Genomic DNA, 25,247 nt, shown 5'->3' with positions numbered 1-25,247 from the left:
ATCTGAAGTGATAGAAAAGGAGATCAAAGTACCTAGCATTGTCATAGCATATTTTAAATATGATATTTGGTTGGTTAAAAATACCATTAATGGTACTAATGGTAGCACAGCAAATCATCTATTACAATGCTAGATGCTTTGGTGAAATCCATTGACCGTCAGCTTTGAACTTTGGACATATATCGAATCTCTAGTTGAGTGAGATTCAGTTTTTTTAGAATGTGTGCTAAAAATTCTGCCCTTGACTGAATACCAACAACAATCACTGTTTTACTGTCACATTACCTGGTATCAACAATTTGTTGTATCTCTCGGATTCCTTCTTTTCCCCACTAAATGCAACGACTGTCCTAATGCCACCTACAAAGGAACAAAATTTCATTGGCTTTTGTCGACACACATTTAGTGGCGTTGCAGGCGAATAAATAGTACCTAAAACTTCCTCCGACACAGAACTTGCCGACGCATAGGCGTTTGACTCTTTGGCAGTTAGAATCGATTGGAACTGTAACAGAGAATGGTAGGAGAGAGACATCATGCTATTCATGATGCTTCTGACAGTCCGATCATTTTAACACTGCACGTACTGGTTTGCAGATTTTCATTTTGACAAGTGACGTGTCGAGCCGAAGACGAGCGATTCAACCACGCAAATCAAAATAACAATCTACAAACTAGTACGTTTTAATCGCGTGCAAAGATCCCTGGAAACAAGTTTTCCTGGTTAGTGTCCGCTAAGAAAAACGGGTTTCCGGAGGGTGCAACGAGTAAAGCAGCATTACATGACAAGTGAACCGGCCTCTGATACTCACCCGTGCTATGATCATATTGGATATGAGAAGAATCGGCACGTAGCCAATGACGACTAGAGTCAGTTTCCAACCGTACGAAAATGAAAGCGCCACACAAATCACGAATCCGATCATTAAACATAGGAAGTGGCTGACTTTTTCGGCGATGCCTTCGCGGATCTTTTCAATGTCTCTGCAGAAGTTGAAAATTCGATTTTAATTTTCGATTTTAAACAAAAACCAAACTCGTCAAATTACTCCGATATTCTGACCGCTACATTTGACTCGGACGACGCACAGTCGAACCAACCAACCTCTTGTCGGATCATTGAACTAAAATATTTTATCCGGATTCGAGTGATCTGTTTTCTGCAAATAAAATGACAATGAAACCGTTGCATCGTCGCCTGGTAATACTTTTTTTGCGACATCCAGTCAGACATTACATGGCAGTGTAGTTGAACAGATCGACGGAAAATATGCCCATGACAAACTGGAAGACTGAAACTGTTGTCATCAATATGCCGTAAGCTATCGAATCCTCGATTATGGCTTTATTATTTTCTTCTTTCAATGCTTTGGTACTGCAAAAACAAAGGAAATTTACTGACTCTCCTCGTATAACATCTTGTTTTGCTCTATTTTGAATTCACGACGTAAGTGCGCTACAAATTTTAAAATGGAACGCGCCAACGTCTATCTAACGCAGTGTTAAATCGCCCCTATAATGAAGCGTTGAAATTTACTGATTCACTTAAATTTCAAATTCTGAAGCGCACTTACGGCGTGAATTTCTTCGACTTAACCGACGCACTTCAAGCAAAAGTGATCATAGTCGACAGCTGCCAAATGAAGTACTATTTTGTATGAAATGGTTTTTAACAGTACCACGCATGCTTGAAGTGCGTTGATTTAACGCATTACGTTAAAACTTCGAAATCAGAGAGAAAAAAACTTACAGAACTCTTCCGCCACCGAACAACTGCAGCAGTGTCGTATTCGAACTGGTTCCATTCTCGTAAGTACGGTCTACGAGTAACGTTGTAAATTCCCCGTACACTATGATCATCAATGGCATTCCAAACGATTTGAGGGTGGTGAAGACAATACCTAGAAATATCAGGAAGAATTCGAGGGGCGTGGCGAATCGATACTGAAAAGAAATCGAATGTGGGTATGGCTCCAGATAAACGCAATCGTCCACCTACCAGTCGAAAGTAGCTGATGGTTGGCGCATTGTTGAAGTCATTTTTTTTGGTCCTGGAAAAAGATTTGAGTTGTTGGCCTTTTTTCTGTGAATTGCAAAATTCATTTTTCTAAAATATTGCTAGAACGTCACGTGTGCCCGATGTAGTGACGAAGAGTTTCATTTATTGGTAACAATCGATTTCAGTTATAACCGTCAGATGTCAGATCTATCAGATAAAATTACAAATCTACGTGCTTATACGGACCACCAACAGCTGGTAAGATCCTAGCATGACCGTAGCTTTAACAAAGAGTCACAATTGAGAGCTGATTAAGTTGGTACTTTATTCTTGAGCTCCCTAAATAATTACCGACGTGCAGCATCATAGTGCCGATACTGCAACAAGTATCGATTGGATTGGAATAGCGTTCTAGTCTGTCTAAATGAATGGTCATCAGTTTATGATATCTTTTTGATTACTCACTCCATTAAGTATTTAACAACGTTATATCAGTTCTAATTGAATTAAATTCAGTTTAAATGACCTTGACTTCATGTGAAGCATTTCATTGCGGAAGATATGAATGATTTGATTGCTACGGAATTTCATTGGTAAAATATGATGAAGAATATTCACAAATTTGAATCGAGGAAGGAAGTCTCCCTCTATGATCTGAAGTGTTAAAGAGCTTAGAGCGTCATTTTAACTTTGATATTCTGCGCCGACAGGTAGCCAAGAACCAAGGAACTCATTGGGATTTGCCAAGGGCACAGCACTGCTACTAGCATGAACACTGAATTGACAAGTGTCAAGTTTGGAGGCTTTAGTGATACGAGAGCTAACGCTTAGAACTGTTTATATTGTATGTTTTAACTCATACAACGAAGACAAGTCATCTATCTGTATAACAGATACGCAGTGCCTACTATGATTTCATCAGCCTCCGAATATTTTCTATGTTCGTGCTAGTAGCAGTGCTGTGCCAAGGGTCAATTAAAGAAAGTGACAAATTAAAATGTGTGTGTGACAGCTTCGTGTACAGACAGTAAAAAGGAACTTATAACGTCAAAAGAAGCAAAGTTGACGTTTCCGTGTTGGTTGTGTGTGATATAATTTTTCAGGTAGTCTATGTCTATTATCTATGGGATTTGCTCAATCCGCCCATATGGCACTCTGTAGGGATCTTCTATAAATATGATTTCATATTTAATAGAATCGAAATGTCTCATAATGGTCAACGTACTGGCTGTACATTATAATGCTTGGGCATGCTTTAAAAATTTGGAGCTTAAAAGCCTCTGAACGACCTCCGCTATCAACATTTTTTAACGGGCGGAAACGGATTTGTTCCACAGATTTTCATGCTCTATCCATCGCCGAAAGTTTTGGTTGTCCTCCTATATAACTCGGTGGTTCGCTCATGGTAAATTTTCAAAATCTGAAAAATCACCTTTCAGCGGACGCGTGAGTTTCTGTGGCGTTCGAATAAAACTTGCTGGAGACGATAGAGCGTGAAAACCTGTGAAAATGTTGCTAGCGGAAATCGTCGTAGTGGTTGAGTTTAAAAATGCAGAACTCCGCCTCTTGCAATAGTGGTGCATGACCAGTTAACTGAGATCTTTGCAACAGTTTGAGGAAATAGAGAAAGGATGAATGTAATGCCTGAAATTGCAATTCTTTCTTGAAACAAGAGTTTTGAGTCTTAAATCTTGTTCCTCGTCAGATCGTTGTTGTCGGAAAATAGCCTTAGTAGTGCAACGTTTCTTAGCTACGTTACAACTTCGTACAAAACTAAACTAGTTTACTCAATTCCATTGCATCGCATTCAAATTCGACAACAATTTCCTCGTTATTTTGTCGCGTCGTTATTTTGCACCATGTCACGTTTTATCGTTAAATTGAGTGACGATATGCAATTTTAGTTCGAAAATTCCGATTTTCTTATCTGTTTCAACCGTTGAAAATCGGCCACGTTAATAAAACGTTTCTCGTTTTTTAGTGTACAAAAATTATACTTGAAAGGGGTCACCATGAATCATATGTTGATATATATATTAAGCTGCTTCACAGCACTTCACACTTCATAGCATGAACATAGAAAATATTCGGAGGTTGATGAAATCACAGTAGGCACTGCGTCTCTTTTGATAAAAGACTCGTTTTCGTTGTATGAAATAAACCATACAATACAACCAATCCTAAGCGGTAGCTCTTATCACAAAGGCCTCCAAATTTAACACTTCTTGTCAATTTAGTGTTCATGCTAGGAGCAGTGCTGTGGCTGCTTTAAAAGCAAAATGAAGTGAGGTTATGTTTGTATGAGACTAAGGAAAATGCCTGAAAAATTAGAGTGTACATAAATATGCCTTGGACCAAACACTCCAAACACTCGAGTTTTTTCAGTGACCAGAAACGTATGAATGCAGTGAAATAAGCCATTCAACTGTGGCTTGAATGTAAGCTCATTTCACTGTAAAACAAGTGATGGATAAGAAGAATGCAAAGAACCACAAATGTAACGACTTTTTCACGCCAACACAAATACCTACACACGTAACCACACGTGCCAGATATCGTAAATACTGTATAGCAAAACTGGTATAATTCAATTCGAAATAATCAAATTCTTACGATATCTTCCAATGAATAAATTATTGGAACTTTCAATAACGTCGAATGCACGTTAAATACAAGTCAGTATAGTTTAAACTGTTGTCTATCATGTTGGACATAGATTTCGATCGTCCTGGTACATTTTATCCGGGCGACACATTCACTTGTACCGTTGATGTTCAGTCGTGGTTTAAAATCAACTGTAAATATGTGAAGGTGCGATTACGTTGCCCGTACCGGAAAAGTGAAGTGGAAGTGTTCCGAGTGTACGAAATCGCCAATCAGAGGATCGACACTGGTGAAGATGAGTCAGACTATCGAATTGGCGGGAAAGGTTAGTGAGTCTTCTGTTTTCCTTTGTTGTGAGTGTAGTAAGAAACGGGAAATGAATCATTCGTTTTTGTTTACGGTGAACGTGAACACTTAGCGTGCGATATCAAATTGCAGATAAAAATTGTTTGTAAAGAATTTTGTAAAGTCAATAACGCGACTTGAAATTTGAAACGACGAAAATTCCAATACAAAACAATTGACTATCGTCCACGTTGTTAACACAGCATACGCATGGTACCGGTTTATAAACCAGTTTAACTTGAAATCACATTTTGGTATAGTTTCAGTGTCGTATTAGGCTTTTCAGCGGCAACGACATTGTAGAGCAATCTAGTTAGGGGTAAACCATTTATGGTTCGTAAAGCTCTTATGATAATTTCAAAGAATTTTGACACAAAAAGTCAAAAGTTCACAAAATTGTCATACTCACGAACCTTACTAACCATAATGGCTTACCCCTATTGTAGCGATCTCTTTTTCAGTGTTCGTAACGTCTTTACTCATTCTCACATCAGTGGAACGAAATAACTTTGTTCACTGCCTGTGTGCTATACCCAGTGGGTATTACTCACCCATTCAAAGAAGCTTGGCTAAGACATATTTTTGTGTTAACCACCTTGTGTAACCATTGATAACGTTAGAACGTTTTACGGTTGTTTTTATAGAGACGATTGCATGTTCTTCTCGTCAATCATTTCTAACTTCGTTGCCTATGCACGATATATGTGACTAAGCTCTGTTTTTATTTTGTAAATAAACAATAAAATTCTTCGTTCAAGAAAAATCGTGTTTCAATTAAAGTGGAGTGACGCAAGTCCGGGGTTCAATACAATTCGCAGATGTGTGGCTTTCGGCTTGACAAACGAAAATTGATCGTATAGTAGTGTACACTCCATTAAACTCACTCACATGCGGAAAGGTAGATCCTTGCTTTTCATCCACGTCTCATACATTTTTCCACATTAAAGTCTAGAACAGGAATGGTCGATCGGCGAATTCGTCTTAAACGCACTCACATTTTATGTCAAAATAATATGAAAATGAGTGCGTTTAAGTACGAAAATTAAATTTTTATGTCCTCCGGGCGGACAATAGACCTTAGACCATACATGTTTTACACTTTCATTGCATTTTTCCACGTGATCTGAAAGTTTTGACAGATGGTTTGTATCAAGCTGTGTACTTGTCTTAACCCAGGTTATGAAAGACAGTCACGAAGTCGGTTGACACCGAAATTGATAGACACACTCAGTGCAGATTGTGTGTGGAATCAACTTGAAAAAAATATTTTTTAGGAAAATTCGGAATTTTGTTTTTGTTACGTTGCCTTTTTCATGTAAACTTCATAGCCGCTGACGCACGTTTTGTGTCACGTGATCAACTCAGAGTTGTCTTAACCTGTTCTTTCAGAACCTTGTCTTAAACGGCGTAAGTGCGCTGCGACTTTCAAAACAACTGAGTGCGTTCTATTACTTAAAATGAATGAAAATAAACTAAATGTGGTCATGTGTGTTAATCGATCGATCTTAGGTAACGGATCCACAATTTTCACATTAAATTCGACCTTTCATCTATGCCTGACTAACGATTAAAATTAATTCTTTTCTCGACTTTACTTCAGTATAAAGAGAGTTCGAAAAGCAATGAGTACAGTAAACGAAATTAACTTAGAAACGTAGCGCTCTTCATCGAAGCCAATTAGTAAACCTTCAAGTCTTAATAGGATCGATGGGCTGTAGTCGTAACTCATTAAAGCAGGGCATGCAGCCCCAAGAAAAGAACATTTTAACTGGTTCCTATTGGTTCATCACAGTCTCCATCTCTTTTTCACAACAAAGTATTCAATAGGGGTGGTCGATTTTGTGGGATCGGAAATGGATCCCTCCAGAAAAAATTCTAGTCTAAACTATTCTAAACTTTTTTCTTCATCATCTCCAGGTGGCGAAAAATCAAAATTTGAAAATTTTCGAGTACCCGATTTTTTCCCATTCTAAAAACCACCACGACCAGGTTGTACATTTTTTTTCAACCTTAAAACAACAGCATTTTATCTTTCTATGAGGTTCACTCTAACAGATTAAAAAAAAAAATTGAAAAAGTTTGCTGGCCGAGTTTTTGTGAGTCATCAAGTTTCGCCGAATTTTTTCTGGAGGTGTCCATTTCCGATCCCACAAAATCGACCACCCCTAGTATTCAACAAACTAATCTAACCAAAAAGGTTGAGTGGCTGAGTTAACAATTTAGTGACTAGTTAAAAGACACAATTATGCGAAAGAAGCCAACAATTTAGTCTGTCTTAACCTAGCAGCGACTGTTGACTCTTTGAATTTAGAACTGTATGCAATGTGTGCAAATTTGGACAGGGAATAAATGGGAACATTACGTTCAACTATGCCGAAATCACGTCCTTCATGTGTCCATAAGATCTCAAAAGTATTGTTGATAATTAATATCGACTGATACATTGTAGAAAGTTCCGCTGCCTATAGGCCTTATGTTTTTATTATTATATTTTAGAATTTTCGGCACGCTATCAACGATTCTTCCAATTTGATTTCAGCTGAAAATATTGTGTTACAACGAGGACGGAATCGCTTCATTGTTTCCTGTAAAATACCTGACGTTCCAGATGAAACCTTCAAGAGTAAGTTGTCAAGTCTCACTGAGATGTTATTGATTCATCGGAAATATTGTGCCGTGACTTCTCTCCTGTTTCTAACATAGAATATTCCAACGTCATAAGATGCAGTTTCAAAGTAACAGTCAACGCAAATTGGCTGCCCAAACGATGTTGTCTGGACTGGTTTGTATTAGCACCGCGCACAGTTGCTGAAGAAATTTTCGATAAAATCGAGGACAGCGGTCATAAAGTATTCAGCAGCATACGCAGTAGAATACGAGGTGTCTTTGCGAAAAAGAACCGAGCAACATAATCCAAGCACTTGTATTGGCAGGCTACGCAGACTCTTTCAGTGCATTTTGGTGGGAAATTTGAATCGAAATTATAAGCGCAAATGCGACAAACTTTTTAGTGTAAACCACAGCGACACTCGTAACCTCCTTATGTAAATCCTAGGCAAAATCAGTAATTTTACAGATCGAGATAAAAGCAAAATATCTCAGATTTCATACATGCAGCAACTGCCAAATTGTAGATTGTTTAGTTTAGTTTAGTTACCAAAATGTTAACCGCGCCGTAGACCATAGATTAATTATTTATGAAATGTAAATAAAGAAAAATTTGACGGAACAGTCTATGTATGTGTGTATGAATTCTTCCAGCATTTGTGGATTTCATACGCAGATGAAGTTGGAATTTTCGGTCGAAAAACCACAATCAAAAGATATCGATGTCTAACAACATGCAAACGCTCCATTATTCTAGTATACTAGACCAGTCAATAGTAATGGCTTCACCTCACACATTGAGCATTATATGCAACTTCACTCTACTACCACAACATCTAAAATCCGTCGGAGGCATGCGAAAAACGGGAACCAAAATTTTTTTCGTACAAATTAGAACCACCCGAATACCACCCATTGAAAATGCTACCGGAGTAGGAGGTAATAAGGCCGAAAGCACACGAGCAATTTTGCGTTGATGGGATTGACAATCGTGCTGGGTTTTCCATTGTTTAGCTTGTGGTGTTAACGAATTGCAATGGAAAGCGCAGCATAATTGTCGATCCCAGCAATACAACATTGCTTGTGTGCTTTTCGCCTAACGGACTGGCGCATGGCGGTCTAAATCCACGCGTTTAGTGGTATGGTTTGTAACGCTGCATAAAAAAGCGGTCGAATCCGATATTTTGAATTTTTGTATGGGAATTCGCATTCAAACTTTGATATCTCCGTTGTTTTTGAAGAATAAGAGCCAGATTTTGCTAGGTTTGCATTTTTTATGGAATTTTATCGATTGGCATACTCATTTGTGTGAAATGTTGAGTAAAAATTTTCTTTTAATTATTTTACACAAATGAGTATGCCAATCGATAAAACTCCATTGCAAACCTAGCAAAATCTGGCTCTTATTCTTTAAAAACGACGGAGATATCAAAGTATCATTCAAAAATTCAAAATATCGGATTCGACCGCTTTTTTCTGCAGCGCTACAAACCATACCACTAAACGCGTGGATTACCAAAAGAATTTTCGTATCGACCGACGACGCTTGATAACCCCATACCATATCTCGAGCAATTTTATAAACGGCTACGAACAAAACACCACGGTAAAGTAAACGTATCAACGTTGGTGAGTGTGACGTAATGCTGTAAAGATGTTGCTACCGAAAGTGGTAGCATATAACACAAATTACTACTTATACTGGCTTATGTGCTGTATTTATTAGTGAAGTGAAAATCCTTCTTTTCGTTGAGATTTTCGGTGAGGCAGATGGCCTATCTGGAGCGAGAAATATGCAAAGAACTCCAAACAACTGAAAAACCAAAATTATCTAACCTTGACATACTGGAAGCATAATCGAAATTATTGCTTTGGTCTTTAAAACGTTATGCTTTGGAAACGGACTAACAAAACCCCATCTAGATCGGTTGCTATAACTCTTATTTCGTCCTTCGAAATGTCACCTAAATCGTAAAGCTTAGTGATTTCCTTTTGGCTATCAAAATTCGTTAAATCAAGTCCCGGCCTTGCTTGAAAATTCCCTAAATATTTAATATTATTCTTCTAGTTAAAGTAAAGAAAAAAATGTCGAAAATGAATACTTATCAGCAATCATTAGAATTAATTTGTGATCTGTGACCTTTCTGCCGAATGATATGACTTTTTCGTCTTCGACTTTTAAATTTAACAAAAGACCTTGCTAGCGAAAGTATGCAAACTGCTGTTTAATAGAGGGGGGCATCCACACCGCTTTTACATTGTAGAAATTTTAAGAATTTTACTGGTTGAAGCAATGACATAATAGTGGGATAGACAGTGGGAAATCGTGAAGCAAAAATAAGCTCTGTGTAATATACATTTGAGGCTCACACACTTACAAATGCCAATTAATTTTGACAAGTCGGTGAAACTGTTGTAAACTTTTCGAAATCAATTTTTACCACTTTCAACGATAGCTGCTACTATCACTTACACATAAACTGTTCACTATCTAATTACACACATTTTCTGACACATTTTATAATTTTTGAAAAGAAATGTCCCGAAATTTTAATATTGACGATGCTAGCACTTTTATTATGCGTGACTATAGTGACCGTGAAAGTTTATAAATTCAGCCAACTGATTGAATTCTCCGATCGTCAAGATTTGTAATAAAGAAAATCATTCGATCGAAAAGGAGAAAATCACAAAATTAGTTCAATTTTTAGGACAATGAGAGATTGTTTACATGAAATATAAATTTCAGTTCGATAAATATTTAATTTTGAAAGATAGAAATGCTTTAAACCAATTTCGAAGAAAGAGTGAAAATGTAAATTTCCTTCGCGCCTACATTTCAAAATAAGTACGAAAATACGTAAGTACCATAAATTTAAGGTACTCACACACACACACTTGAATATTTCGTATTTGCTTTTGCTTCACCGCTAGAACAAAATATTTACATAGAAGGCCTGTCTATCCCACTATTATGTCATTGGGTTGAAGCAGAGCAAGTCACGCCGTCAGTGCGTCTTCCATTTTTCAAAGCATACCGCATATCGGGACATTTTGACGCGCGATTCTTGGCATTTGTTACATGAAGCCAGCGGTATTTTGTCCAACTGTCAATTAAAAATTTTTAAATTTTCGGCGGACTTATCAACTGTTGTTGATGAAAACTTTCATTTAACATCATCATAATGAAACTTAACCCTTCGTGCATGCTTTGGTTCCTACATTATAATTGTTGTGCATACCGCATCATTTATTACACAAGTGACTTTCCACCCTTTCCACGCTAATTTTGATCGCATACACAAACACGATCCGAACGAGCATAAATAGATGGATTGTGCATACATAAGTTCCCTCTGGTGAGGACCCCCAGTCAGTATAGATTAGTCTGTCGTTCTGTTGCCTATCTACCAACTCGACAATGAATTATTTAATGTTTTTTGTGCTATCAGTGAGTGTGCTAACATCTGATGCATGCCAGTTCGGAAGTGAGGCCATACAGAGAGTCTACGATAGATTTGAACTATTTAAGAAAGCAAAATCATTTGATCCAGCTAACGCAACTGTTCCATTGGAAAACTATTTCTTCATCAACAACAATGGGGAAAAGAGATTATCGTAAGTTTTGCGACCGTTTTTTTTGTTACCAGAAGGTCAGTAGTTGTCCATAAGATAATGAAATCGTTGTTTGGTGTGCTTGCAGTGTTCAGATCAACGGTGTTTATATAATGGAATTGTATAAAAGCGATGAGGATAATCAAGTCCAAACCATAAGCGGACAATATGAAGGCCGAGGCGGTGTGAATCTGAATTATATGCGGGACGAGAATGGTGCATTTTCTTTTGATGATTGGTCCAATCACAAGAGATTTAAATCGTCACTTCGGAGCATCGATGCTGAGCTACCAAATGACTGTAAGTTTGGGCCACGAAATTAGACATGTTTATCGAGTGTCTATCAAACGTTTGTTTGATCGGTGGTGTCTTTCTCATCGATTTTTTGAAATCTAATTCAGTCGAGGAGGATTACAAACAAATTTTGGTTGATTTGAATGCAATGAGGAAGAAAATGTTCGACTATCATAATGGTCTAATCAAGGAGGACCTTGAGCGTGTTCGGTCGTTTAAGTTCTCTCCATTACCGAACATCGGAGCGAATGGTGATGGATTCTTTGCCGAGTGAGTATTTAACACTTAGAGTTTCATAAGACAATCGATTAGGGAAATGTTCGTTACATCCTCAGATATGTCGAAAATGCTGCGTTAGGCGTAACCGTTTCTAAGTACCACAACAGCGATGACATTTTCGGAACATTTTTGTGTGAGAATCAGGACCAGAAATACAAGATTATAGATGGCAAGGTTGTTGCTGATGGTGAACCATTCGTTCCATTTAACACATTGTAGATTAACGCGCACGCTGGAACTTTAGGCATCCTGGAAAGTAGGAAAAGAGTCGAGAGTTCCCTCCAAATAAAATTTGAAATCTAAAATTTAATTTTTAACTCCTTTACTACTTTCCAGGATGCCTAAGGTCGACAAGTGTCAGTAACCGGCAAAGTGTTAATCGATTGTATGTGCCTAGGCCTGTCCTCCAGGTGCCCATGCGGATATAGCTAGCCGAAATCGGTAGAAGTGCCCAGCCGATCGGTAGAATTTGATTATCAAATATACACCATTTTATCAGTCAAAAAACTCTGAAAGGGCGATGGTGACGCAAGTTCTTGTGTAACACTGCAACTTGTGATCCATTTTTTTTACAAAAAATTATTTCAGATGCAGAATGCGTCACCATTAGTGATATCAATCAGTTATTTTGCAAGGGTGGTTTGCGCACCCTTCACCCTTAAAGCTTTTTTTGACCGATTTAATTCCTCGTCAAATCAAAAAGTTCACTGAGTTCACTGAGTTTTACTTAACTTAAGGAAAACACCCCAAACCAAACGTTTTTTGATAATTGCTCACAAGCACGACAGAATAACAAGTAAACCAGACAGGAGCAGAGGACGCAAATACATTCAAAGGAGGGATCTAAATCCCGTTACCATCGTTTACGTATTCGTTTCAAGCGGATTAGTAAGCGTTTTGCACCAAAATCAAAGGCCTACTTATGCATTTAGGTCCCTCGTCGAATCAACTGCTATTGTCTGGTTTACTTATCGCTGCCGTGACTGAAACCATTAGTCCAATAGCTCCCATGCCCCCATCTTCGAACGGAAGACAGAATTCTTCGACAAATGAACAAAAACGTTTATTGAAATCCGTTGAGAATTTCTCGTGTTATTATAAAATAAATACAAGAAACGCACAGCATAATATAACGCATTTTTCATCATATTGAACGTCTACAACTACTACATGCATTCGGTGAAGACCCTGACTTTCAGTCAAGAGAACAATCGAACGAGACATCACATTTGCAAAAAAAAAAACGATTTGATCACCGCGTGTCAGTCAAAATTTGGCAAGCTAGCCATGTTGTTGCAGTAATTTTGTGTGTGATCGACATAATTTGTGTTTGTGTTGTTAATTAGTTGTGATTAAATGTTTTAGATTAAGTTGGCTGGTGTTTGTGTTTATCGTGAGTTGTTTCGATTATGTGCAAATGTAAAATCCACTGACTCGACTTGAATATGACAAATTAACCTGTCACAGACGACAAGCATATTAACAGTTTTACTATCTGATCTATTACTTCATTTGATCGAAGATTTTCAGAGATTGATTTCAGAAATCTCTTACTTCTTTTGTTTTTAACATGCTTTTTGCAATATAAGACCCCATTAGTCAGAGATTCTCGTTTATTATTGCTGTCGTTGTGGATAACAGATGACATCCGTCAATAACAGGTTAAAGATTCTCGGCAATAATCATTTTTCGAGTGTTGTTATTTAGTCGTAATTTAAACAACAAGTTGCGAAAAGTACTAATTTTTGTCACTAGATGTGATGTTATCAAACGAGCGCAGCGAGGACCGAAACAAGGGGTTTTCAAATGTCTTCTGGAATTTTCGACCTCTTACATGAAATTTATCTCCATATTAGACTGCTGATTTTAACCGCTTTCGCTTTGGCTGAGGCCAGTCCAAAACAGATACTCAAGAACTATTGAAACGAACAGTTCAAGCTAACCGATTGAAAATACTAAAATTTTCGTGTTTTCTGAGTCACGAAAAGTAAAATCACTTGTGAAAAGTAACGCAAAGTAACTTCTTTTTGTAACTAGTGAAAAAAAGGTAAAAACTTCGTGGAACAGTGAAGAAAGACCCACCGTACGTCAACGTCACCCAAATCATACAAAAGTTCAGTTTTCTCAACAAGTGACGAAAAGTAGGACTTTCCATTGCCTTTATTACGAAAAACGTTGCATACAACTCGATGATAAATGCTTTTTTAGGCACACGAAAAAGCATTTTTGGGCTTGAAGACTGAAATTCGACGGATTTCGACATGCATTCTACGATCGAAAAGTTCAATTTTTCTGTACTTCTCAGAGAAAGGTATTTGCAGCCGCGATCAAGTGTACGCACAAAAATCATCGTTTGTGACTCGTGATGAAAACTGAAAGCTCGGCTCCGCCTCGTTAGGACAAGCTTACGACTAGTACCGAAAAATTCAACTTTTCATTAACAAAATGTACTATTATCACTCGGTTGTATAAATAAGTATTTCGCAGCTGGTTGCAGAAGTGGAGGGTTTTCGTCACAAGATGTGGTTATCAAACGAATCACATCTAGTGACGAAAACAACCTCATTTCGCAACTTGTTGCACAAATAACTATTATCGACACCTACCATTCATTTTAGTCAGAAAACCGAATTCAGAAGAATAACCAACTGACTCTTGTTACCGATAATAGAAAGCAGATTTGTCAACCGAAGAGCATCAGCCGGCAACTTACCATAGGGCACATAAGGTGGTAAAAGTGTCCGCTAAGCTAATTTGAGTTAAGATGTGTTTTATGAAAGTATATATTGGCACTGGATCACTGGTTTATTCTGTACTGTATTGTATTCTGTATTGTGAGTCGAAAAACTTGTCTCGTTCCTAACAACCTAATGAATTGGAACATTAAAATAATGTGTTGCAACATCACAGTAGTATTTCTTTCAAGGTATGCAGCATTACTCGTAACCGGGGTGGGACAAAGACAAAAAACCATTCGGTGATTGTCAGACCGATTTTATGCAAAATTCATTGAGAACACGTTGGCAAAATCAATGCGTAGTAAAGGAAACGAAAGCAGGAGCGGATCATTTCCGAAAGTCAAATTGGGGACATTCATAGCCAACCTGTTTAAATTCGAAAATTGAACTTTGGTGCTGCCGATCCACATCAACGCACCATTAAAAGTCTCTTATTTTGGTCCCCGCGGTGGTATAATACCAACACAAGAAACTAAATTGTTAAGAAAAAAATCTGACTACTGCGTCGAGTAGGTGGAATTGCGTCGAGTAGGCCCCGTATTTCAAATATATTTTGGTGCCTGTTTATAGTGAGTTGATCCAATGCACTCCAAGAAGAGGAAAAAGAAACAGTCTCTATTTGGCAGCAGCTGTCACTCGAATTACTGTTGCGCTTTTGTTTGTTTGCAAAAACGGAGAAACATACTAACGACAATGGGTTATTCCTAAATTTCTTTGGTCCTTGGGTCAGATACCGTGTTTTTTTTCGTTCATATTCGAGAGGTCTCGAGATCAAATGCAGGCAATACTTCATCAGTGATTTGAACTGGGAAACAAATTGCGAGAATTTGACTATGGTTTCTCTATCGGTTTACAGACTCCCGGCTGATTGTTAAATGTTCTTCACCGGGAAAATATATTCTTTCCGCTCAAGTTAGATGCTTCATACTTTTAACGAATGTCAAGATTACGTAGAAATTCGAATTCGGTAAAATAATTAGATACAGAATGGAAAGGACAGCTCATAATAGACTTGCGCACTACCCAAATAGTTCCCAAATAATGTCTTCCCAATTACGAATCGAATATTGAGACATTTCAATGCTGATTTACCTTCACATCCAATCAAAAATTCTAATTTTCTTATTAGATTTTGAACCGAGAACTTTATTATGGTGACATGACACAGCGAATCAGCCAATTAAAATGCAAATGTTATATAGACGAGCATAGAACACTTTTGGTTTTTCGTTAATATTCAATTGATCCCATTAGCCTTTCGCTAAGCACGTTGTGTATCTAAGCGAATTTATATCACTGACCGATTCGAGAGATCACTGTACGTGTACGTTGTGTAGCTGACAAAAAATTTGGGTTAGATCAGCAAATCAAAAGGGAAATTTCTTCGTTTCGTCTGCAAATTTTTTTTCGTAATTTCCTGCAATCGATTGCAGAAATTCATTTTCTTGTAAATTCACTTATCTTCGATGCTGAGCCGAATTCACTTACAAAGAAAGACAATATACAGAAGCAGATACGCATTGCATATCTTATTGTAGGAATGTTCAAATACTCACATAGTCAATCTATTTAGAATCGAGTCTTGTTTTATCACAAATTGCTTTTGTTTATTTGAACACAGATAATTATCGCCCGCTTAAGACACTATAACACAAGTCACTCTAGTAAAGACGACAATGAGATTTTTCTTCTTTTTTTGGTTTTGTTTTTAGGTCTACTCGTGCAGAGATCTCGATAAGAACTAACAGAACAACAGAGATTAAGTTTGTCTGGTGTCGAACTATCGAAATCAAATCATAAACGAAAAAAAAGAAACAAATTTCGAGACATCTCTAAATTCATTCTATTCGATCAATTAGAAAATGTAAATGTGTTCGTTTATACATGCGAGTGCTCTTGAATGGCATTACATACACGGAATGAAACACCACACCAAAAAGTCATTAAGAATGATTTTGTACGAGTGAATCAATTAGTACTGTCGATGTGTATTAAATCATATTTCAAATTATGGACAGCTCGTTGCAGTCTAATAAATATAAGTCGGTAAATTGACGCGTTCGTGGAAATAATTTGGGAGATTTTCTTGCCGGAGTGAACATCATCTGCCATATATGAAAGTCCTTTATGCTGTCCGCATCTGCAAATAATGTGAGAAGTGGGAAATTATTTTGCCGAAAAACCAGATACCGGGAAATCCACCCCGCGGGAAATCAGCGGGAAGAAATAATGAAGCGGAGAAAATAAGCGGTAAATTGACTAACAATGGGAAAATAACGAGAGATCGGGAAATGACCGTAAATCGAGAAATTATCAAAAAACGCAAAATCGGTCCTTGTTCCAAGGTTATTTGAGCTGTCAAAGCATCATCCATAGAGCCAGCCGTAAGTGGATAACGGTTAGGGTGGATCATATTTCAATTTCGAGTTGTTTTTTTTTAACCGTCTAACCCAACGTTACATGCGGGATAGTTCAGAGAATTCATTATTGGAGAGATATTTACTAATTTGAAGTGCAACTTCCTTATATCTGCGGAAAACAAGGGATATAGGGAAGATGCACTTATAGCGTTTTTTACCCCTGCTCTGGGTGAAAGTAACCTCACAGAAAGATTTCGATGAAATGAGTCATTTATGGTTGTCACGCCAAGGGATTGAAAGTAGAAATTGGTTTTTCGATTGTTTTTTTGAATAGAGTTTAGAGAGCGCCACAAATCACCAGAGAAAATATAACTTCGCTTAGGTGACACATAATTTTTCACAACACCCGAAGTTTCATATGAGGTGAGAAAATGACTATTTTCGCACCTGTGTTGGGAAAATGTTTTTTTTTCCTTCTGAAGTACCAAAAACGTCACATTTACTCTTCAAATTTAGTACTGAAATAGCAACATTATCCCAAAACTTTTTTCTCTCACTTTTCATTCCCGCTTATGTCATTTTCGATCCTCTCTTTTTTCTTTCCCTGATGTGTCATGTGCTATAAGAATTGAAAATGCTACACATGTTTATATCACATGCGATCTCGCATTAGATTTTTTGTGATATCTAATGCGATCCCGCATTCGGTATACCAGTTGTACGAGATCGCATGGCGTTCAAGTCTGTTGTTACGTTTTGTTCGCAATGTGACTTTGGTACTCCAGGATAGTATTCATCACTCGGATCAAAGAGGTGTGTTTTAGACCACGGTGATGAAAACGTCATTGGCCTCAGCTCCGCTTCGCATCGCTTCATCTTTGGATGTTTTCACCACCTTTGTCGAAAACACACCTTTTTGATCCTAGTAATGAAATATACTATTACATGCTAAATGTGTCGAGAACCGTATTTTTCATGTTTAAGCATTTCTTTCGACGCCCTCACACCCTTACATAACTCTTGATAAAAAAAGTCTCGTTCTCGTGTGTTTATTGACCTCGGCTTCGCCTCGGATCGACGAAATTCACACGAGAACTATCCTTTTCAACTTTTTGTCACTAGTTCTGTAAATTGCTAACAAAATGTCTAAGTACCTTCTTATAGAACGTCAATGCGCTTCTCTATCATAATTATCTATTTCCGTAATCTTAATTTCGATACAGTCTTATGCGATTTCGATTAAATAGAAGTGAACGTTGCTTCTGCTTACCAATGCTAACTCTGTGACCGATTCGAGTGAATTAGATAATATCGAAATTATACTTTCGCGTAGTCCATCAGATACAAAGCACAAGAAAGACAAAAACATCTCACAAAATGCGTCGGTTAGCAGTTTTCCCTGTTGCTCTGTTCATTGATTCGGTAAGCCCTGGAACGTACATTTTGATAGAATGATTCCGCGGTTGTGTCTATTTCGACAAGCCAATCAAAATAAACAAATGGTTTCAGATTGTATTCGTATTGAAGTTGTCGGTGCCTGTGTTTCTGATTGTGAGCGGAGCGGAAGAGTTGCGATTGTTCAATGAACAAGAATGGGGAGATCATGGGCGCGCGTTAGCATAGCGCCCGTGACGCAAGTCCTATTACTAGAAAAAATTTTAAAAAAAATTTTTGTCGTAGACTGCAGAACCATATATACAGCAAATATTGAAGTTCTACAATTCAAATCCAAATGACTCCAAATTAGCTTCAAAAAAAAACTAGGCGTCCGTACGAGTTCAACGAGCTTTCACACGTTCTTGTAGCTTAAAATTTGGCTACGCAATAAATCTTCCAAGAAGCCACTATCCCATACATTTTGGTCTATTACAGTACTTTAAACGAAATGAAAAAATCCTACGTTACTTTGTGGTTTGTCCGTCCGTCCGTCCGTCCGTGTTTCCAGTTAGAGCCTATCTCCTAAGGTCTTCTTTAGAATTTCTTGAAATTTTGGGAGTAGATTCTAGTCGTCATTCTAAGACATTCCAGAAAAAAAAATTTGGGGGGAACGGGCCTCGTTTGGGAGCTAGCGCTCCTCGAAGTTCCCATATAAGTTCCATATAAGAGCACCTTTAAGTGTGTGTGTGTGTGGATTTTTTGAGTGTGAAAATTTGAAAAAAAAAATTTAATGTTGGGCAGTAGGAAAAATTAAATTTGGTGTATGGTTGGGCTGGAAAAATTTGGTCACTTTCGGTGTATGGTTGGGCAGCTGGAAAAATTTGATCACTTTCGGTGTATGGTTGGGCAACTGGAAAAATTTGATCACTTTCGGTGTATGGTTGGGCAGCTGGAAAAATTTGGTCACTTTCGGTGTATGGTTGGTCAGCTGGAAAAATTTGATCACTTTCGGTGTATGGTTGGGCAACTGGAAAAATTTGATCACTTTCGGTGTATGGTTGGGCAGCTGGAAAAATTTGATCACTTTCGGTGTATGGTTGGGCAACTGGAAAAATTTGATCACTTTCGGTGTATGGTTGGGCAGCTGGAAAAATTTGGTCACTTTCGGTGTATGGTTGGTCAGCTGGAAAAATTTGATCACTTTCGGTGTATGGTTGGGCAACTGGAAAAATTTGATCACTTTCGGTGTATGGTTGGGCAGCTGGAAAAATTTGATCACTTTTGGTGTATGTTGGGCAGCGGGAAAAATTTGGTCACTTTCGGTGAATGTTGGGCAGCGGGAAAAATTTGGTCACTTTTGGTGTATGTTGGACAACGGGACGTATATACAGTTATATTGACATATATATAGCTATATTGACCTATATATAGCTATATTGACCTATATATAGCTATATTTACCTATATGTAGCTATATTTACCTATATATATCTATATTGACCTATATATAACTATATTGACCTATATATAGCTATGTTGACCTATATATAACTATATTGACCTATATATAGCTATATTGACCTATATATAGCTATATTTACCTATATGTAGCTATATTTACCTATATATATCTATATTGACCTATATATAGCTATATTGACATGTATATAGCTATATTGACCTATATATAGCTATATTGACCTATATATAGCTATGTTGACATATATATAGCTATGTTGACCTATATATAGCTATGTTGACCTATACATAACTATATTGACCTATATATAGCTATATTGACCTATATATAGCTATATTTACCTATATGTAGCTATATTGACCTATATATAACTATATTGACCTATATATAGCTATATTGACATATATATAGCTATCTTGACATATATATAGCTATCTTGACATGTATATAGCTATATTGACCTATATGTAGCTATATTTACCTATATATAGCTATGTTGACCTATATATAACTATATTGACCTATATATAGCTATATTGACCTATATATAGCTATATTTACCTATATGTAGCTATATTTACCTATATATATCTATATTGACCTATATATAGCTATGTTGACCTATATATAGCTATATTGACCTATATATAGCTATATTGACCTATATATATCTATATTGACATATATATAGCTATATTGACCTATATATAGCTATATTGACCTATATATAGCTATATTGACATATATATAGCTATATTGACATATATATAGCTATATTGACATATATATAGCTATATTGACCTATATATAGCTATATTGACATATATATAGCTATATTGACATATATATAGCTATATTGACATATATATAGCTATATTGACATATATATAGTTTGTATATAGCTATATTGACCTATATAAAGCTATAACATATAGTTAGTATATAGCTATTTTTTTTTTTTTTTAATTTTGAAAATTTTTCAAAATTTGAAAAAAAATTCAAAATTTGAAAAAAATTTCAAAATTTTAAAAAATTTTCAAAATTTTAAAAAAAATTTCACAAATTTCAAAAATTGTCAAAACTTTTCAAAAATTTCAAAAATTTTAAAAATTTTAAAAATTTTCAAATTTTTCAAATTTTTTAATCTACTAATTCTTCCAAAAGAACTGATATCAGTCAAAAACACTCAAAAGAGTAAAAGTGACGCAAGTCCCTGTGCATACTTCCAAAACAACTGATATCGCTGGAGGTGACGCATTCTCCGCTTGTACGCAAAAACTGTAACAGCAAAAATTTGACCAAAGAAATTCTAGAAACAAAATTTTACCAAAAAAAATTTTGCGGCACAAGTGGCAGATGTTGAGGAAAGTACTTTTAAGAATTTTTTTAAAATAGGCAAGAATACGTCCTAATACGTCCGAATCATCTGCCACTTTGTGACGCAAATTTTTTTTTGGTAATTAGAAATTACTTCAATGTATGTAGAGATAGATAGATATTTTGGAAGTTGTTCCACATACGACGTAATATACTTGAACGTCTCCTTTCCAAGAATCATATTAACACGAACACATAGAGCACTTGTCTAAGTTACAAAAAAAATCGTCAAATCCTTTCCACACTGAAGTTAATACTTTTCTCACTTAAAACAATCAATTTAAACACAGAACATTCTACAATACTTACCTTGCAAATCAAACTGAACGCCAGCAGTTGTAAGCGTAAGAGTGGTATTTATAACTTTTTTAAACAGCTGTCTTCGAACGACAATAAGATAACTCTTTGTTATTGAGAATCGAAATTTTCTACTGAAACTACCTTCAAAATAAGGCTGAGTATCACAGTATTTAAACAAGTGAAACTTAGCCTGCGTCACTGTGTATTCTGCGGAATTAGTATTTCATAATTTACAACTTGCTTAAAATGAACTTAAGTATTATAGAAACATCCGAACATTATTGTCGTTTTTATAATTGATTAAATAAGCGACTTTTTAGGAAAACCATGAAACACGTGTCGACTAGAATGTGAAACTCTATAACTGACATAGCTAGCACTTAAAACGCTCATAGCTCACAAATGGTAGATTTTTGGTGAAAACACTGAAACACGTGTTGACTGAAATTTGAAACTCTATAAATTTGTCTTTTAACCGAACTTTCTATCTGTCATATTTTCTGAGTTATGGGTCTTATAGTTCAATAGCTTAAAACACTCATAGCTCCGAAATTATAAGCTTTTATGAAAATTCCTTCAAATTAGTTTCTTAGAATTACGTCCTTGACATACACTGAAAATTTCAGCCAAATCCACCGGTAAGTTCAAAAGTTTCGTTGTAAAAATGTGACAAAGGGACAAATGTACAAAGTGACAAAGGTTGGTAAAATTCATCTATTTCATACATTTTGGAAATCAATTTCTTCATACAAATTTTCAAGTTTTGAAATTTAATATCTCGGCCAAATCTTAACCTTATGAGGCGTGTGATAGCTCGTTGAACTCGTATGGTCAATGTAACATTGATCAAATTTTAATGATACAAATGAAAAAAACGCGTCAGACCTACAATCTGCGACAGATCGAGAAACGTAGTAATCACGGCATTATATAGAGAGACTCTTCCACACGTCACATTTACCAGGGTATGAACACTACATCTGATCGTCGAATCGTATCGAGACGGTTAAAAGAAAAGCCGATTAAAGTGAAAGATATTATTTGAAGAAACTAAGTCTTAATGAGCAAAATGTGTCTGAAGTAGCTGCAAAAGTAGATGCATAATTCATACAATAAAAATGTTTCTTTGCAACTACTTCACTCTTCTTCTTCCTCGCTTAATTTTTGCCTACGACTAATGTATGCAAAAATATTCCTGATACTCAGTTGTTTCAACTTTCAGGGTCAGCATTTAATAATTTACGTGATACGGCAATGTAAATGGCGCTTTGCTCATATGAAATATGCATTTACATTGCCTATTCACGTGAAGGACAAAACGAGTGGGAATACCGCCAGAAAATATTGCATTTCCTTCCGTAATTGACGATACATTGGGACTGAGTACGCGAAACAATAATTCTGCCTATCAAATGTAGAAAATTGTCGGCGTTTGATAGTTTCATTTACTCAAGTGAAAATGCCATAATTTCAAGCCATGGGATTCTGATGGAAAATGAATTAACTCGGTTGAATGTGTCACTCGCCCAAGGACTCTTTAACGCAATCAACCTCGGATCAATTGACCGTAATTTCTCCTATATTACTATTAGTAATAGATAAAGTTTGGGATGTGAACAACTTAAAAAAAGTGACGAAAAATCTTTTTTCATTGACTTTATTACAAAGTGATCTACTGAAACATTTTTCTTATTGTGTGAGAAAGCACTTATTTATCCAACTTATTTCACATACGATAACTTTATAATTATTCATTTTATAATATCAACATGAATTTGGAATGACTTCCATAAATCGGATTGCGCATCATTTTTAATTTTTAGATTATTCCTTTCAAGATACTTGTTTGTGCTTTGCCACCGCTCACTAAATTCTTAACTATATCTCCAACGGATAATAACACGTCGTTAGACAGTCCAAGAACACCTTTTACAACCGCATTCAAGGTCGCGGCTATGTCGACGAATACCTTTAGTAGACCTTTGATGCTGTCAATGGATGATGTGACGACTCCAGAAACAGCTTGAACAACTTGCACGATTGCATATTCAAATGATAACGAGCAAAACTTAACGCTTTCTGATACGTAACATTTACGATCGTGGAGCACATCTAAGACACAACTATTGATTCCTGTGACAGAAAGACCCATGTATAAATAGATCAAATGAAAAACTAAAATTGAATCATACGCGTCCTGGGTAACTTCACCATCACATTTGTTCAATAGTGTGTCATCAATGAGAGCAATAATGTTCGTAAGTTTTTGGTATTTTTTCAGAACGCACTTGAAATCAACTCTTTTTTTGCAATTGAACAATCGGCAACTTTGTAGAAATTCTCTCATAAATTTGGAAAGTTCAGCGCCGAAATCGCTAACAGCATTTGTGAATGAACATGTCAGTTCACCAATATGCTCCGACAATTTTTTAGCGACATCATTGAATTCTTTAACTTCTATTGGAAAAACTTTCTCGAACTCGATCGCAATGTTCAAACTAGTACCGTTAAGCCGATTGTTTCTGCTAATCGATTCTAACATATTAGTAGAACTTGATTGTAATATTGTCGAGTTGGAATCGGTGAACTCAATTAATTTCGTTATAACTTGCGCAATTGAATCTAATGTGCTGTCAGCTACTTCGAAAGCTTTTCCGCTGAATGACTTAGACGCTGCTCTACATCCGTCGTAGAAATCTTGAACGCCTTTTCTCCAAGGGTCTTCTTCACATGAACACGCACAATGACGATAACTTAACCAAACTTTTTCCACACTGAAGCTAACAGTACCATCAAATTCTTGCTTTACCTCCTCGCCTAAAGTCTACAAAATTTTCCATATAAAAACAAATAATTTAAAAAGGGAAATAATTCCTAATACCTGGCATAACAAACCGAACACTAGAAACAACTTTAAAAGCTTCATTATTATTACACTTTCGAGACGGGACTGTGTTTAACTGATTGAACGAACAAAAAATAATCTTTTGCTTATTGAAAAATATGAAAGTTTTATATCCAAAATAAAGTTGAATAAACATCACAATCTAGCACGTGACAATCTACGCAATATACTTAGTTATTTGCTCCAAAGTCGGGCTCTAACGGATCTTATGTAGTAAAATACCGAAACGAGAAATATACTCTACATTTCATTTTATTATTCGTTCGCATGATTAGGGATCACCCTATTTCCAACTTTTGCAGACGTAAAACACATTTCTGCAACTGCGCTGCGAAAACTGAACTTTTTCATGCGTGATTTGGGTCTTTTTTTCTCTGGTTTTCTCTGTTTTACTTTTCACCACTAGTTGTGAAATGGATTTTCATATATGCTTTTCGTCACTAGTGGTAAAATGGATTTACTTTTCACCACTCCTTTTAAACATCTGAACCATTAACCGTAAATAAAAATTCTGTCCTGACCAAATTTCGAATCACCGACACCAAAACCTAATGCTTATCGAGCAACAACTCTAACCATTCGGTTATTGAGATACACAATCGCAGTGAACCAATTTTTGAAGCGTACATAAATGCAGTCTACTTGATCGTTCATACAATATTTCGTTGATAAAATATTATGTCTGTTAAAGGTAGAGTTATGTTCTGCATTTCAAAAGTTCATTTTTCGTAGCTTGTTGCAGAAAACGTTGTATGCAACACGCTGCGAAAGTGGTAGTTTTTGTCACACGATCTAGTGACCAAAACTACCACTTTTCGGAACTAGTTGCATAAATAAATATTTGTGTAGTCAAAAAAGAACATGTGATTATACGCGATGGAAACGGTAAACGACTTTTCAACGCAAGAAATCGAGTAGATTGAAAAAGTCTGCCAGTCGAAAGAGTTGGATCGGTCATTAGATTTGC

The 25,247-nt window shown here is 36.4% G+C and overlaps 4 protein-coding genes across 7 annotated transcripts in view; 2 read left to right on the top strand and 2 right to left on the bottom strand.

Moving 5' to 3' along the window:
* LOC119075466 (multidrug resistance protein homolog 65) overlaps nucleotides 1-16,217 on the bottom strand; it is a 20,823-nt gene extending 4,606 nt beyond the window's left edge. For all 3 annotated transcript variants that reach the window (XM_037181910.1, XM_037181911.1, XM_037181913.1), the window contains exons 1-8: nucleotides 16,038-16,217; nucleotides 2,000-2,051; nucleotides 1,751-1,944; nucleotides 1,238-1,375; nucleotides 1,050-1,160; nucleotides 813-984; nucleotides 433-505; nucleotides 286-360 (exon numbers count right to left, since the gene is read on the bottom strand). In XM_037181910.1, the coding sequence (XP_037037805.1) occupies nucleotides 286-360; nucleotides 433-505; nucleotides 813-984; nucleotides 1,050-1,160; nucleotides 1,238-1,375; nucleotides 1,751-1,944; nucleotides 2,000-2,051; nucleotides 16,038-16,039 (817 nt within the window). In that variant the 5' untranslated portion in view covers nucleotides 16,040-16,217. The remainder of the gene's footprint in view (nucleotides 1-285; nucleotides 361-432; nucleotides 506-812; nucleotides 985-1,049; nucleotides 1,161-1,237; nucleotides 1,376-1,750; nucleotides 1,945-1,999; nucleotides 2,052-16,037) is intronic.
* On the top strand, nucleotides 4,666-25,247 carry LOC119075473. 2 transcript variants are annotated; one of them, XM_037181923.1, is made up of 4 exons: nucleotides 4,666-4,928; nucleotides 7,488-7,571; nucleotides 7,652-7,884; nucleotides 25,230-25,247. In XM_037181923.1, exons 1-3 carry the CDS (start codon nucleotides 4,703-4,705, stop codon nucleotides 7,858-7,860), a joined length of 519 nt encoding a protein of 172 aa, XP_037037818.1. In that variant the 5' UTR covers nucleotides 4,666-4,702; the 3' UTR covers nucleotides 7,861-7,884; nucleotides 25,230-25,247. The 2 variants fall into 2 exon arrangements, with proteins under 2 accessions (XP_037037818.1, XP_037037817.1); XM_037181922.1 differs by lacking the exon at nucleotides 25,230-25,247 and adding an exon at nucleotides 8,025-8,039 and having other exon boundaries at nucleotides 7,652-7,899.
* LOC119075471 lies at nucleotides 10,962-11,983 on the top strand. Its single transcript, XM_037181919.1, has 4 exons — nucleotides 10,962-11,173; nucleotides 11,259-11,470; nucleotides 11,572-11,734; nucleotides 11,800-11,983. The coding sequence occupies exons 1-4, from the start codon at nucleotides 10,977-10,979 to the stop codon at nucleotides 11,960-11,962; spliced, it is 735 nt and encodes a 244-aa protein (XP_037037814.1). The 5' UTR covers nucleotides 10,962-10,976; the 3' UTR covers nucleotides 11,963-11,983.
* Nucleotides 23,092-24,338, bottom strand: LOC119075470. The gene is made up of 2 exons (XM_037181918.1): nucleotides 24,257-24,338; nucleotides 23,092-24,199 (listed from the first exon to the last, which is right to left on the bottom strand). The coding sequence occupies exons 1-2, from the start codon at nucleotides 24,299-24,301 to the stop codon at nucleotides 23,195-23,197; spliced, it is 1,050 nt and encodes a 349-aa protein (XP_037037813.1). The 5' UTR covers nucleotides 24,302-24,338; the 3' UTR covers nucleotides 23,092-23,194.

The sequence above is a fragment of the Bradysia coprophila genome, unplaced genomic scaffold, assembly GCF_014529535.1.
Source record: "Bradysia coprophila strain Holo2 unplaced genomic scaffold, BU_Bcop_v1 contig_211, whole genome shotgun sequence".
NCBI lineage: Eukaryota > Metazoa > Arthropoda > Insecta > Diptera > Sciaridae > Bradysia > Bradysia coprophila.
The sequence above is the reverse complement of the archived record's forward strand: the minus strand, read 5'-3'. Positions and strand labels throughout refer to the sequence as shown.